Genomic DNA, 13207 nt, shown 5'->3' with positions numbered 1-13207 from the left:
TTTAAACATCAAATAAAAAACGGCAACTTGGAGAATGTTTCTTTTCTTTGTTTTTCTTTTCTCTCTTCTTTTGACTCACTTGGAAGTGGACTGCGTCGCAATAAACCAAAGAGGAATCCAGAGACCACGACCTCCATAAAGATAAATGTACGCCATACATTATCTACAAACATTACAAAGAGTCTTCCCTGCATTTCTTTGGCATAATTTGGCAACTGAAGATTCAGTCGGTTCAGACAAGTTGCCATAAAGAATGTTCAAGTATGCGCAGAAACAAATCTAACTTCCAAACGGAATCAGTCATCTGCTTGTCTGAAGCTTAACAACAATCTCCATGATCATCTAAAAGGATGAAATTAAAGGAACACAAAAAAAATGATCTTCAGAAGATTGACTTGCACCAATGAATTATCCGCCCATTTTAGCATATCGGCATCGACATCACAAACGCAACATAATCAGAAAGCAAGCACCATACAGACTCTAAACTTGAAGAACCTTGCTTACATTCCTCAGCATGCAGTATTCTATCCAATTGTCTGAAGAAACATTGTACTTTGGGTCTCAAACATTAACAGAGATCTACCAAATCATACCGCCAACATCTGGTAACCTATACCGAATGATGCTAAATGCCATCATCAGGAAAAAACCGCGCTGAACCGGCTAAAATCAAGCTTTTTCGCCTGCCCGAAAGTTACAAAGTCGAACATAGATATCGGCCATACGCCATTTACTTTACCCTTTTCACTAACCCTTTACAAGACTGTTTTTTTATCAACAAAATCATACTCCTCATGAACCAAGTCCTATAAGATTACGGCAAACAAAAAGCATTATCTCCACATACGATTGGAGTTCGAGTTCGAGTTCGAGTTCAATTTCAATTCCAATGGCGTTCAATCCAGGAACCCAGTTTGGCGCCAAATGGCGTTCCTCACCTGCCGCAGATCCCTCCCCTTCAAGGTCCTCCCGGCACCTTCAAGCACGGAGAAGGTCGTCCTCGGCGACATGCCGGATCCCCTTGCGACGATCTCGTGGGGCGGGAGCATCTCGTCGTCCTCGAAATCGTTGTCCACCTCGAAGAACCTGTTCCTCCCCTGCTTCGGCATCGCCGCCAGCGGGGCCGGGACGTTCATCGGCGCCGACGACTGCTGGAACTTCCCGCACGGCACCGACTGCGAGTACTCCCTCTCCTGGGCCCCCGGGTGCCGCCGCGGCGCCGTCGGCGGGACCGGCTTCGACGGGGACGACGACGACGACGACGACATGGAGGGGATCACGACGTTGGACGCCGGCGCCGCCCCCCCTCCGTGCAGCGCGGCGAGGATGCCGTTGCCCTGGAGCTGCCCGGTCAGCAGGTGGCGCCGCCCCCCGCGGGGGGCCCAGAGGGCCGCGTCGGAGGAGGAGGAGGAGGAGAGCGCGGATCGGTGGCGGGCCCTGGGCTCGGGGAAGTCGCCGGAGAAGCAGACCTCGGCCTCGTTGAGCTCGTCGCCGCCGCCTCCGCCTCCTCCTCCGCCTACCCCGCCGGGGGGGAAGGCGGAGCCGGGAGTGGGCGAGAACGAGAAAGCGCCGAGGAAGCGGTCGCCGGAGGGAGATCGGCGGTGGCGGAAGCCGGTGGGTTCCATCTCGCCGTCACGGGATCGGCGGCATTCGAGGCCAGGCCAGAGGGCGGTTGCTGCGGTGTGGTTATATCGCGGGGGCGAGGGAGGGAGATGGAAGACGAAGGGGAAGGGAGGGGGGGTGGGCTGCGCGTGGGGGCGCGTGGGGCGCGGGGGCGCGTGGGCTGGGAGTAGTGGAGAGATTCGCAGTGGGTGGGCTAATGTGGCGACGAGTCGCAGATTGTATAGCAGAGAAGAGGAGAGAGAGGGGAGAGGGATGATTGAAATCGGGCGTAATTCCCTTAAAAAACCTTTAATTTTGGATCAAATTTAAAATCTGTCTCGAAATTTTTTTATCTCAGAAAAAATTTCAAATTTTAAATATAGTTCCAAATCTACCGCAAAATTTTTTTTATTTCAGAAAAAACCCCAATTGTGTAAAAAAAATACCAAAATTCAATTTATTTTCAAAAATATACCTCGGTGATCTAGTTCCAACTTGACGTGGCACTTCCACGTCGTTAATAAATCCATATCAACAAAGTAATGGGACTTTTTTTCGGACAAAGAAAAGTTCGGAGGAAATTTGGATTGAACCTAAAAATTAGGTTTTTTTTTTAAATTAAAAATTTTTTTGGGGTGAATTTGTTAGTTATCGTCCCTAACTTTCATATCCTAGAATTATTTAATTTTTATTTGGTTTGATTTGTTATCGAAGTGGAAATGCGACGTCAGTCTGTATATATCGCCCCGTTACTTTGCTAATCTGGATTTGTTATGACGTGGAAGTGACACGTCAAGTTGGGACTAGATCATGGGGATATATTTTTTAAAATAAATTGAAATTTGCTGTTTTTTTTACATAAAACAAAGTTCGGGGCAGATTTGGGACTGAACGTAAAGTTTAGGGTTTTTTTTAGATAAAAAAAAAGTTTGAGGCAGATTTGGGACTTGACCTAGAGTTTAGGGTTTTGTAGGGAATTCATCCATTTAAATTGAAAAAATGGTGTAGGGTGGGACCCACCCGTCGCTATCCCGATCTGACGTGGCCGATGCCTTTGGCTTTTCGCCAATTTTTTAATCTTTTCTAGTTCTTTTTTCTTTGTGGAAATTACGCTTTTCGGTTTTTTCTCATGATCAAATGTGGAGTTCTAAATTTCAATCCTTGTACTTTTGGATAATCACGATTCGGTACCCGTTCTAATTCCTTCGAGCGCCAGTTGAGTCCTTTCTTGTCATCTCTATACTTCACCCCGATGACAAAAATTAGCCCGTCTATTATCACTCGTCAAGTTGAGTAATTTCCATACCAAATCTAGTGGATATTGACTATTAAAAGGTGAAAAGTTTACGAGTCGATACAATCAGATTAAAAGTCTCGTCGAGATCAATTTGGATGCATGCAACAATGGCGTCGTATTTCAAGTTATCATGGATAATTGATATGTGGATCTGTATAAACACATATGGGTAGTACCAATAGAAGAAAAGGTTGAGGCCACCTCCATGACCTTCAATTTTTCTGCTAGCAACTTTAACCCGTTACAAATAAACTAAAGTGAAAATTATCCTACTCTAACTTGACAAGTAGCTTGTAGTAATTCTCCAATCTCACGATCACGATAAATCAACATCACATTAATTAGAGAGAATTCGGTCACAGAGAAAGGAGGCAATCGGTGTCGAGTGCCAATCTCAACTCCTTTTATATTAAGTCGTGTGAAGTAAAAAGTTCCTCAAGCTGTTGATAATAAGTGAGCCAATGTATACTCCAGAAATTTATACCCATAGATGTCACATTTATGATAGCCCGAGGTCCCTCTTTGTCGTTGGGTTCAGAATACAAATGTAATGACAAACCCTTACATATCTACCCACACTTCACACATATAAGGACTAACATTGAATGGACCTACAGATATGAATATCGAACGTGTGATTTTAATTACAACGCGTGACACATATAGGTAAGCGTCACAATACCACTGGCCAGTGCCGACTCAATAATTATCGGGCCTTTTATTCCGTACACTGACAACGGAAAAGTATAGCCACACGAGCAAGTTTTAGAGAACGATACGAATACAATTTTCGCTTTGAGCAAGTAGAAAGAAAAAAAAAAAACAAGCAATCTTCTACACCGACGGCGTATTAGAACATAAATCTCAATTATTGTCGGGTATGGTAAAAATCGAAGTTAGGTGGGAAGACTTAAACAATTCCCGTGAGGGGAAAAGGGACCTAGATGCGAACTCCTGAAGACTATAGGGACCTTGAGTGCAAATATTTCTCCTGCTTTCTCCCCTGTTTTTTCTTTTCTCCCGGGGGGCCGAGGGCCCCACGTTCCAAATTTGTCCCCGTCGAGAAGCCTTATCCGGCATTAAAGGGCAAGTTTTCGGGGGGGGGGGTGGGGGTTTTTGTCCCGTACGCCACGAACTCACCGGTCATGACCAATGGCGTCACGACACGTTAATTTCTTAGGGGGGGGCATTTTCAGTGTTTGTTAATTTTAATTTTTGGGTATCGATTTGTTTATGGGTGTCAGATCAGCTGTCAAATGAAGAATAATTTCGCCTTTTCTTTTTTTTTTTTTTCATTATCTTTTTTCCTTTTTTTTTTTCTTTTTTTTAAAATTTCCAATTTGCATGAGTAACAGTGGGCCCCCACGGTGGGGGCCCGCGTGATCAAAATTTGTCAATGGGGGCCGCGGCTCGGGCTTGCAGTGGGGCTACACGGGGCACTCTTTGATCTTGACTTTTATTTTCCAAGTCGAAAGTGAAAATCTGCTTTGCTTGAATTGTCGTACCATGTACATTTATATAGAGGGTTAATACAACAAAAAAATCTCAAATTAATTATTTATAATAAATTTATCATAAATTAATTACACGTTAAATGACACGTGGTAGTTGACTGGTGTATCAGTTTGGGGTTATATCTTCCGTTTGTCACAGGTGTACTGATTTGTTGGTTTTCGCGGTCTTAATTCAATTTAACGTAAATTAACGGAGGGTAAATTTGTCATAAATGTATCAATTTAAGGGTTTTTGTTAGTTAAAAAATTAATTTGAGGTATATTTGTCACAGATGTACTGGTTTGGGTGTTTTGTATGTACCGATTTTGGGTTTTTCGTTATATTAACCCTTATATATATTTGCAATAAATGCAGACCCAACTTAGGTCGGGCTCTATGCGGATTGTGTCTAAGGCCGGGTCGAAAGAAACATGGCAACCTCCATGTTTGGGTCCGGTCGAGTATTGGTGGAGACCCGAGGAGAACCGTGCTTTTATGATATGATTTGTTTAAGTTGAAAGTGAAAATCGGTTTACTTTAATTTGTGTATGATGTACATTATAGTTGCAATAAATGCAGAGTACTAAAACAGTACAATTAGCCTCCATTCGTTTGGCGGAAAATATTGTGTTTTTGAAAAATGTTTTCCCGGAAATCATTTTCCTAGAAAATGTTTTTCCTGAACACAATTTTCCGGTGTTCGGCTGAAATATGAAAAAGTTTCGGAAAATATTTTCCGGCGTTCGGCAACGATTGCCGCCGGCTGTGTTCTTTTTCCTTCTTCTTCTCCGGCAGGTCGCCGGCCATTGCCACGGCCGACGTCCGGCGACCGGCCAGAGGCGAGCTCGAGCCTCGCCACAAGCCGGCAAGGCCCCAGCTCGCCCGGCCGGTGAGCTCAGGCCTCGCAAGATCGGCCTCGCCCGAGGTCACCCGATCCGGCGACCCGGGCGAGGTCGAGCTCGCCCGAGGTCGCCAGATTCGACGACCTGGGCGAGCTCGACCTCGCGCCTCGCCCAAGGTCGCCGACCTCGCCCAGGTCGCCGGATCTGGTGAGGCCCGAGCTCGCCGGACGTCGGCGAACCTCGCTCGAGGTCATCGGCGAGGCTCTGGCGAGGCCGAGCTCGCCGGTCGACGGCCGCCAACTGGCTGAGGTAGAAGAAGCAGAAGCAAGTGTACTAATTTATTTATCATAAATTAATTACACGTTAAATGACACGTGATAGTTGACAGGTATACCAGTTTGGGGTTATACCCTCCGTTTGTCACAAGTGTACTAATTTGTTGGTTTTCGTGATCTTAATTCAATTTAACGTAAACTAACGGAGAGTAAATTTATCATAAATGTACTAGTTTTGGACTTTTGGTAGTTAAAAAATTAGTTTGAGGTATATTTGTCACAGATGTACTGATTTGGGTGTTTTGTATGTATCGATTTTGGGTTTTTCGTGGTATTAATCCTTATATATATTTGCAATAAGTGCAGACCCAACTTGGGTTGGGCTTTATGCGGATTGTGTCTAAGGCCGGGTCGAAAGAAACATGGCGGCATCCATGTTTGGGTCCGGTCGAGTGTCGGTGGAGACCCGAGGAGAACCGAGCGGTTGACGCTCTTGCTTTTTGATATGATTTGTTTAAGTTGAAAGTGAAAATCGGTTTACTTTAATTTATGTATAATGTACATTATATTTGCAATAAATGCAGAGTACTAAAACAGTACAATTAATATGTGAAAGTTCCAAATAGTACAATCCATAATTTTTTAATATTTTCTCTTTTATATAGTTGATGGAGGAAGGCACCTAACGCTATATGGAGTCAGCTTGATAGGAAATTCTATTTTTTTTAAATAACTCTTTTTTTAATATCTTCTTTTTCTTTCTTTTTTTCCCTCTTCTCGTTCTTCCTTTCTTCGCAAGTGCAGTCCCCATGGACACACCCGTGAACAACTCTGCCACCGCAACCAAGAGCCTGCAACCACCGCCCATGTCGTCACGGTCTCTCTCTCATATCGAGATCTCAAACTAAATTTGAAGGAAAATCTTGCAAAATTCGAAACACCAAAGCACAAATTCAATGTCAAATGGAAATAAAAAAATTGGAAAAAAAAATGAGTAGGGTTAATACCATGAAAAACCCCAAAATGATACTCATGTGATAAATTTACCTCAAATTACTACAAACTGGTACATCAATGATAATTTTACCCCCATTTAGTTTCCATTAAATTTTACCGTCAAATTTTTGAGTTATATGGCACGTGACAATTGACGGGTGTATAGTTTGGTTTTACCCTCCGTTTGTCACAAGTGCAGCCAATTTGTGATTTTTTGTTGTATTAATTCAATTTAACGGAGAGTCAATTTTTCATAAATATACCAGTTTCGGATTTTTGGTGGTAAAAAAATTAGTTTTGGGTAAATTTGCCACAGGTGTACCAGTTTGATGTTTTTTACGGTCAAAAAATTAGTTTAAGATAAATTTGTCATAGGTATATCAGTTTGGAGTTTTTCTTGCTATTAATCCGAAAAAGTATACATTCGAGAGAGGGGTGGGGGGGTGGGGAGAGGGGGTTGGTGTACCTTGGATGTAGGAGAGAGAAGAGATCTTATGGCACTTGGATTGCTTCAAGAGCAATGTGATTTAGAAAGTATTTATTTCGTGAAAAATGAATAATTTGAAAAACATTTATTCAAAAATGATCTCTTGTATCGCTAGCAAAAATGAATGAATAAAAAATAATTTCATCGTCTATGATTATGTTTAGACACAAATTGTTGTGATAATGAAATATTATTTATTGACTAATTATTTCAAATAGTTATTTTTAGAACAATGTATTGCACATCATTTATTTTTTGTGAAACAAACGGAACCTTAGATAAAGATAAGATAGCGAGTAAGAAGCATCACAAACTTGTTTCACCAGAATTCAACTTTGCGACAAAATATCTTTCGCAAAAAGTCGTTCTTCAATTTTTATTAGAGGAGACGGGTTCTGTGGCGATTTCGGACAGGAAATATCGCAGGTAGATAAGAGAATCGATAACTTCACTTTAAACATAACTGAACGTATACACATTGTGTCGGAATTTAATCTATGACAAAGTCTGAGAACGTAATCGCTTCAAATGGAATTGAACGTATACAACTATACTATAATTTAATCGACGACAAAACTTGAGAATGTAAAGATGCAATGCCAGAATTTAATTGACGATGAGGCATCAAGGATACACAGCAAAGATAGACACCGAAATTCAATCAACGACACGAATCTGGAAACTATAACTAAAAAACACGCTGAAATTTAATCGACGACGTGAATCTGGAAATAATAACTACAATGTAGGAATTGAAAAATAACATATTTGTTTGTTTGTGCGCAAGGGCTCCAAAGAGTATGATGTGACTATTTAAAGCCTATAATCAATAGTTACCAACGGGGGTAACAAATATAGATTGCAAGCAGAGAATATAAAGGGATGTTACAAACGGTTACCTTACATTAACTCTGCTACTTTAACAGTTTTTTCGACTCCACTATCTTAATAGTTGCTTTATTCCACTGTGTTGATGATTATTTCTTTAACAGTTGCATCCAAAATTGTTAACTCCACTTCTTGTCGATTCCTTCAAGTTGTCGATTCATCAAATTGTTGATTCTTAAAATTGTCGATAATTCTATTCACAAATGACCAAACTCTATCTCATTGACTAAGTCTATTGCATGTTGTTATTAACAAAAAATTGATCATTTTGGTGCAAACAAATGTCCCCTTTGAAAAAATTGAATGATTCATCAATCATTCTTTTCATTTAAATTAGATAATCAATATTCATCATGTGCTCCCTTGTCATTGGCAAATTTGATTTTTTCTTGCCGAATTTTATTTTGGTCGGATTTATCATGTGGCTCATATTTTTCCTAGAAAGGCACGTTTTGCGTAAAGTCTTCACGTGACCCTCTATCTCTGTCAGTAATAGTTCATACTTAGACACTCCTATTGCCAATTGGAATAAATTGGCCAAATTTTGGCCTTTGAATTTTTCTTTAAAATTGAATTTCAATCCACTGAAAGCCAAATTTGTGAATTTTTTCTCCGAGTTTAAAGTAAGACATCTATTCTTAGCCCTCTTATATTGAGCCACAACTGATCGATTGTTTCATTATTGTATTGATATATTATGGTCGAATCAGTAATTGATACTTCATATGCCGTTCTATAAAATCGAAAGTAAAATTGTCTTTCCATCTCAACCCAAGTATGAATTGAATTAGGAGATAAATTCGTAAACCAAGTAAAGACAGTTTTTGATAAAAGACAAATGGAACAACCTAAGTCTCAGGAATTCATTTGTTCCCGTCTCTCCACATTGGGCAATAAATTGACTAATGTGCTCGATGGTCAACTGATCATCTTTGCCAGTGAAAACAACAAAATCAGGAGTTTTGAATTTTCTTGGGTAAGTTATAGTGTCCACCCAATCAGGATGTCGCTTTCTACATACTAGCTTGATCATTCCTTTGTCGACACCTAATTGTTGTAATACGAGTTCAGCCACTTGATCAGGATTCACAAGTTGACACTCTTCCTACCCCCTAGGTTCAGATGGATAGGTCGATAGGCTTGACCTTCCTACCTCTTAGGTTCAGGGTAGATTGAATTTTCAGGACGGTTCGTGTCATCTCTCCTATACTTATAGAATTGGAGTGTAAGATTTGTTGGTATCGAGGCTTCGGTTGTGACCTTTTTGGATTTAGATTTTATGGGACGTTGTGGAGGCATTTGATAGTTTTTAGCACATTGTTTTGTTGAAACACTAACGTGCACGATTCATTCTGGGTCCAGGCGATTATAGATTCTGAATTAAGGACGCTTGCTCTGCTACATAAAATTAATGAAAGGCAAGCAAGTAGAAGTGGAGCTGCCGGCTTTGAGAATGACAAACAATGCACCTTGGCCCAATTTATAAAGGTGAAGCCACCCTCTTATGATATAAAACCCAATTCTATTATAATTGGGCGTTGGATCATAGGGATAGAGGGGATCTTCAGGGTGGAAAGAGTCTTTGATGATTGTACAGTTGACTTTACAAATCACTACTTAGAAGGACTTGACTAGCATTTGGGGGCCATAATGTAACTACCTTGTGGAAAGATTTTGCGAAGACTTTTTATACCTAGTTTTTCCCGCAGTCATTTCAAGCGAAAATGAGGGGCCGGTTTCATGTATCCGTCTCAGGGTAACTCTACAGTTATAGAATATGCTACTCATTTCAATATCCGAGTGGATTTGCAAAGAATTTCGTGGCTGATAACAAAGAAAAAACCAAGAGCTCTGGAGGAGGGCTTGCGCTAGAGATCCGTTCTAAGCTTTCTTCTCATGTGATGACCAACTACAAAGAATACACAGAATAAACATAATACACATCAGCAAAACTCGGAACTAGTGGTGATCAAGAGAGAAGTTCAGCTAACATTGCATCCCATCCTTAGTGAGCGAAACAACAACACACTAACGATATATTCAGTTCGATGCAGCTACTTCCACCGCATTGTATCAGCAACCGAAACAACGACGATAACTTGCTATTCTGGCAATCACCATCATCATCAGAAACAATGGCAACAACATCTTCGTCATCGACAGTAATGAAGCGATTCGGGTCAGTTCATCCGTGTCTTAGCAACAAAACAACATCAATAAACTCCGAATAGAATGTACATTTAGATGAAATATTATCGAAGACTTATCAGTTAACAGTTACGATCGGAGATGGAGAGCAAGATACATATGAGATTAAATGTTTAAGAGAGTGAAGACGTGAGAAGAGAACGAAGGACATGGAGACATAAGTTACTAGATTAGTTCTTAGGCTTTACTTGTTTCACAAAAAAATGAGTGATTTGGAATATATATTTTTTAAAAATGATTACATTTATCGCTTACAAAAATGAATAAACGAATGATAATTTTATTATTCACGAAAATGTTTAGTTATAAATTATTATTAATAATGAAAATATATTTTTCATTAACTAATCATTTTCAAATGATAAAAGTAAATTCTTTAAAAAATATTTTATAATTTATTTATTTTTTGCGAAATAACGTAACAAGATTCATTTTTTCCGTGAGGCTTCTCCATCAATCATGGCTGTCCTATTAGCGACGATTTATGCTAGTATTATATTTGTGTGGTTTTATGGTTCAATCGTTCTTAATCACATCACTATTCACACTTTTCATTTTTCAATTTTTTTCATCAATCTTAGACCTCAAGTCCTTTTTTGTTTTTGCTAAAACTTAGGCCTCGAGTCCTTGACTTGCCATGATGTCGAACCTTAAAGTCCCTATCATCTGATGTCAGTGGCTTGTGGGCCTATCTCATGTGAAAATCATTAGATGTGATGCTGATGTCGACCCAATACAGACCTACCTCCGAAAGCGGGATATTAGATCTCTATTTCTCTATACTTTTCACTAAAAATTAATCTTTAGTTTTTGTTGAATTGGAGATAGTGACAATTATAACGGAAATTAAATTGCGTAACAAGAATAAAAAACGACTAAACTTACAGGAAAATGAAATACAAATATTGGATTGATGAACTGAAAATGAGAAAATACATAAATTTGCGTTGATGATACGGATCCTTTTACAACAATTCAACACTATAGTCTATTACGAAGAGTAATCGCTTATGAGTAATTAACATTCAAATTGATAGTTACAATCGCTTATCCACAACTTCAGGCTTCATGATTGTATATCGACCTTGTAGATCTACAAGCGGTTACGACTCCTCAGTCGAGATTGAATCTATCCGTAAATTGATATTTTCATTTTCCAAACCAAGTGCTAGCCTTAAGTGGAGGGAAAAAAAGTAAAGAAAAGAAAAGAAAAGAAAAATTCAAAAAAACATTAAAGTATTATTTTTAAAAGTCCACGCTAGATAGACTGAATATGCACAAATGCAAAAGATTTATAACTAAATTGGCAAAACAAAAAAGGATTTAGGTTTGAATTGATACAATTATAATAGATTTATGATTTTTGTCGTAATTCTCCCATAAATTATATGATCCTTGCTTTCTTAATTTCATAATCTCAATGTATGGGACAATTTTAGTAAATGCCACTCAAATCTCGGTCTTGTATTCATTAGTCCATGCATAGAAATTTAGTTTTTATTGGTAAATAGGGTGGGATGGGAGAGCAGAGTCGGCAACCCCTCTAGGCATTACCATAGGAACTCCATTGATTGCTGTCGAAATATTCGATTCGAGTCATAGTTACTTTTAATTTTGAGCAATCTTATCATCATCTTACCACTTTACGCAAGTTGAAGCAAAGTAAAAGTTACCCTACGCTTAATGCACAAGTTGAATCTACGCCACAAACAAGTCAAGATATGCCGAGCTTGAAAAGCGACTGGAGTTTAAACTTGTGATCAAGAAACTCCAAATCACATGATAGTAAGTCTGAATTAACTCGACCAACCTCCTTAGTGGAAGCGCATACTTGGAATTCACATTATCTCAGTAATCATAAGGAAATGTCAACAATCTATCAACATCTTTTTGCACACAATATCAATATCAATACTCGAGCTTCAGGTCAAATCTAGTAATCTTGATGAATTAGGGTCAATCTTTTCTTTGACTTTGCAAGATTTAGGTTGAGTGTAACTCATTAACAAATAGAATTACGAAAGTGTAAATTTCTATTTAATGGTAACTGCATGTTAAAATAACATTATAAACAAACGAATGACTCGATTCATTCATATGTATTTTCCAAAACTTTGGATGTGGTTAATTACTAAGTTATCTAATGGAATAAGAATGTCACTTGTTAATACTTTTCTTATGTTAATGGTAGATGTTTTGGCATGGTTAAGTGAAGAAGTAGTAGATAAGACTATTTAGCAAAATAGAGCAAAATTGGAACCCGACTGATTTAGAGAAATATAAATATTATGCTCCTAAGATAGACGACAGATGATTTCAAATTTTATTTTTAAATTAGAAAAAAAGAATTATGGTAAATATATCTACTAGAAACGTGATTTTTTTTTTTATAACTAAATAGATGACTTATGATTCTTTCCCACAATTTCATTGGGATTATTGTAATATATCCGTGTATGATGTAATCCTTTATAATTTATTTTACAATTTAAATTTCTTTCGATTTTAGATAAGTATGAAAATATTTCTTGGTTCACAATCGACTCATGAGATATCTCTTTGCGAGACAAAATTTAATAAGTCTAAGTAAATGTGGGCCATGTCAATATGAATTTATCCGTGATAATCATCATCCATTTGCTTAAGAAAATGTTTTGTCAAAATTTATAATGTAATTAATATTGATGTTTATTCAATACTCCAATTTCTTTTTTTCATTTGTCTGGACAGTAGGCAAGATGTGCTGCCCCAAAACGTCACGCGCGACATGTGTCTTTTAATATTATCAATAATTTGGTCAGCGGAAATCAAAATCCAAACAAGTTTTAAACATGAATATCGCACAAATTTAGTCAAGATACTTTTGCTTCTTATTAACAACACTTGTCAGATTTACATATCCAGACAAACATCATATAATGACAAAAACAAAAGACTGGGTAGGTCGATGGTTGCCTATCTCCATGCTACAATCCACTCCAAAGAGGGCCCGCACAAAAGTAGACTTTATAACGAGTCGTAGGTGTCGCCGCCTTCATATCAACCAAAATCCCGCAACGGCCCAACCATGTCGCCAGTGAGGTTCATATACTATGCTATAAATCGACGAGGAACC

General features: G+C 38.9%; 1 protein-coding gene across 1 annotated transcript; it reads right to left on the bottom strand.

The window, feature by feature from the left end:
• Nucleotides 1-395: 395 nt before the first annotated feature.
• Nucleotides 396-1831, bottom strand: LOC115687975 (protein S40-7-like). The gene has a single exon (XM_030613693.2). The coding sequence runs from the start codon at nt 1626-1628 to the stop codon at nt 900-902; it is 729 nt and encodes a 242-aa protein (XP_030469553.1). The 5' UTR covers nt 1629-1831; the 3' UTR covers nt 396-899.
• Nucleotides 1832-13207: the final 11376 nt, after the last annotated feature.

The sequence above is a fragment of the Syzygium oleosum genome, unplaced genomic scaffold, assembly GCF_021117445.2.
Source record: "Syzygium oleosum isolate NSW1041296 unplaced genomic scaffold, Sole_v2.1 Sole_v2.10, whole genome shotgun sequence".
Taxonomy (NCBI): Eukaryota; Viridiplantae; Streptophyta; class Magnoliopsida; order Myrtales; family Myrtaceae; genus Syzygium; species Syzygium oleosum.
This window is presented reverse-complemented; position numbering and strand designations above follow the sequence as displayed.

Coding starts and splice junctions, on each gene's coding strand:
- LOC115687975 (XM_030613693.2), bottom strand. CDS start 1,628: ATGGAACCCACCGGCTTCCGCCACCGCCGATCTCCCTCCGGCGACCGC.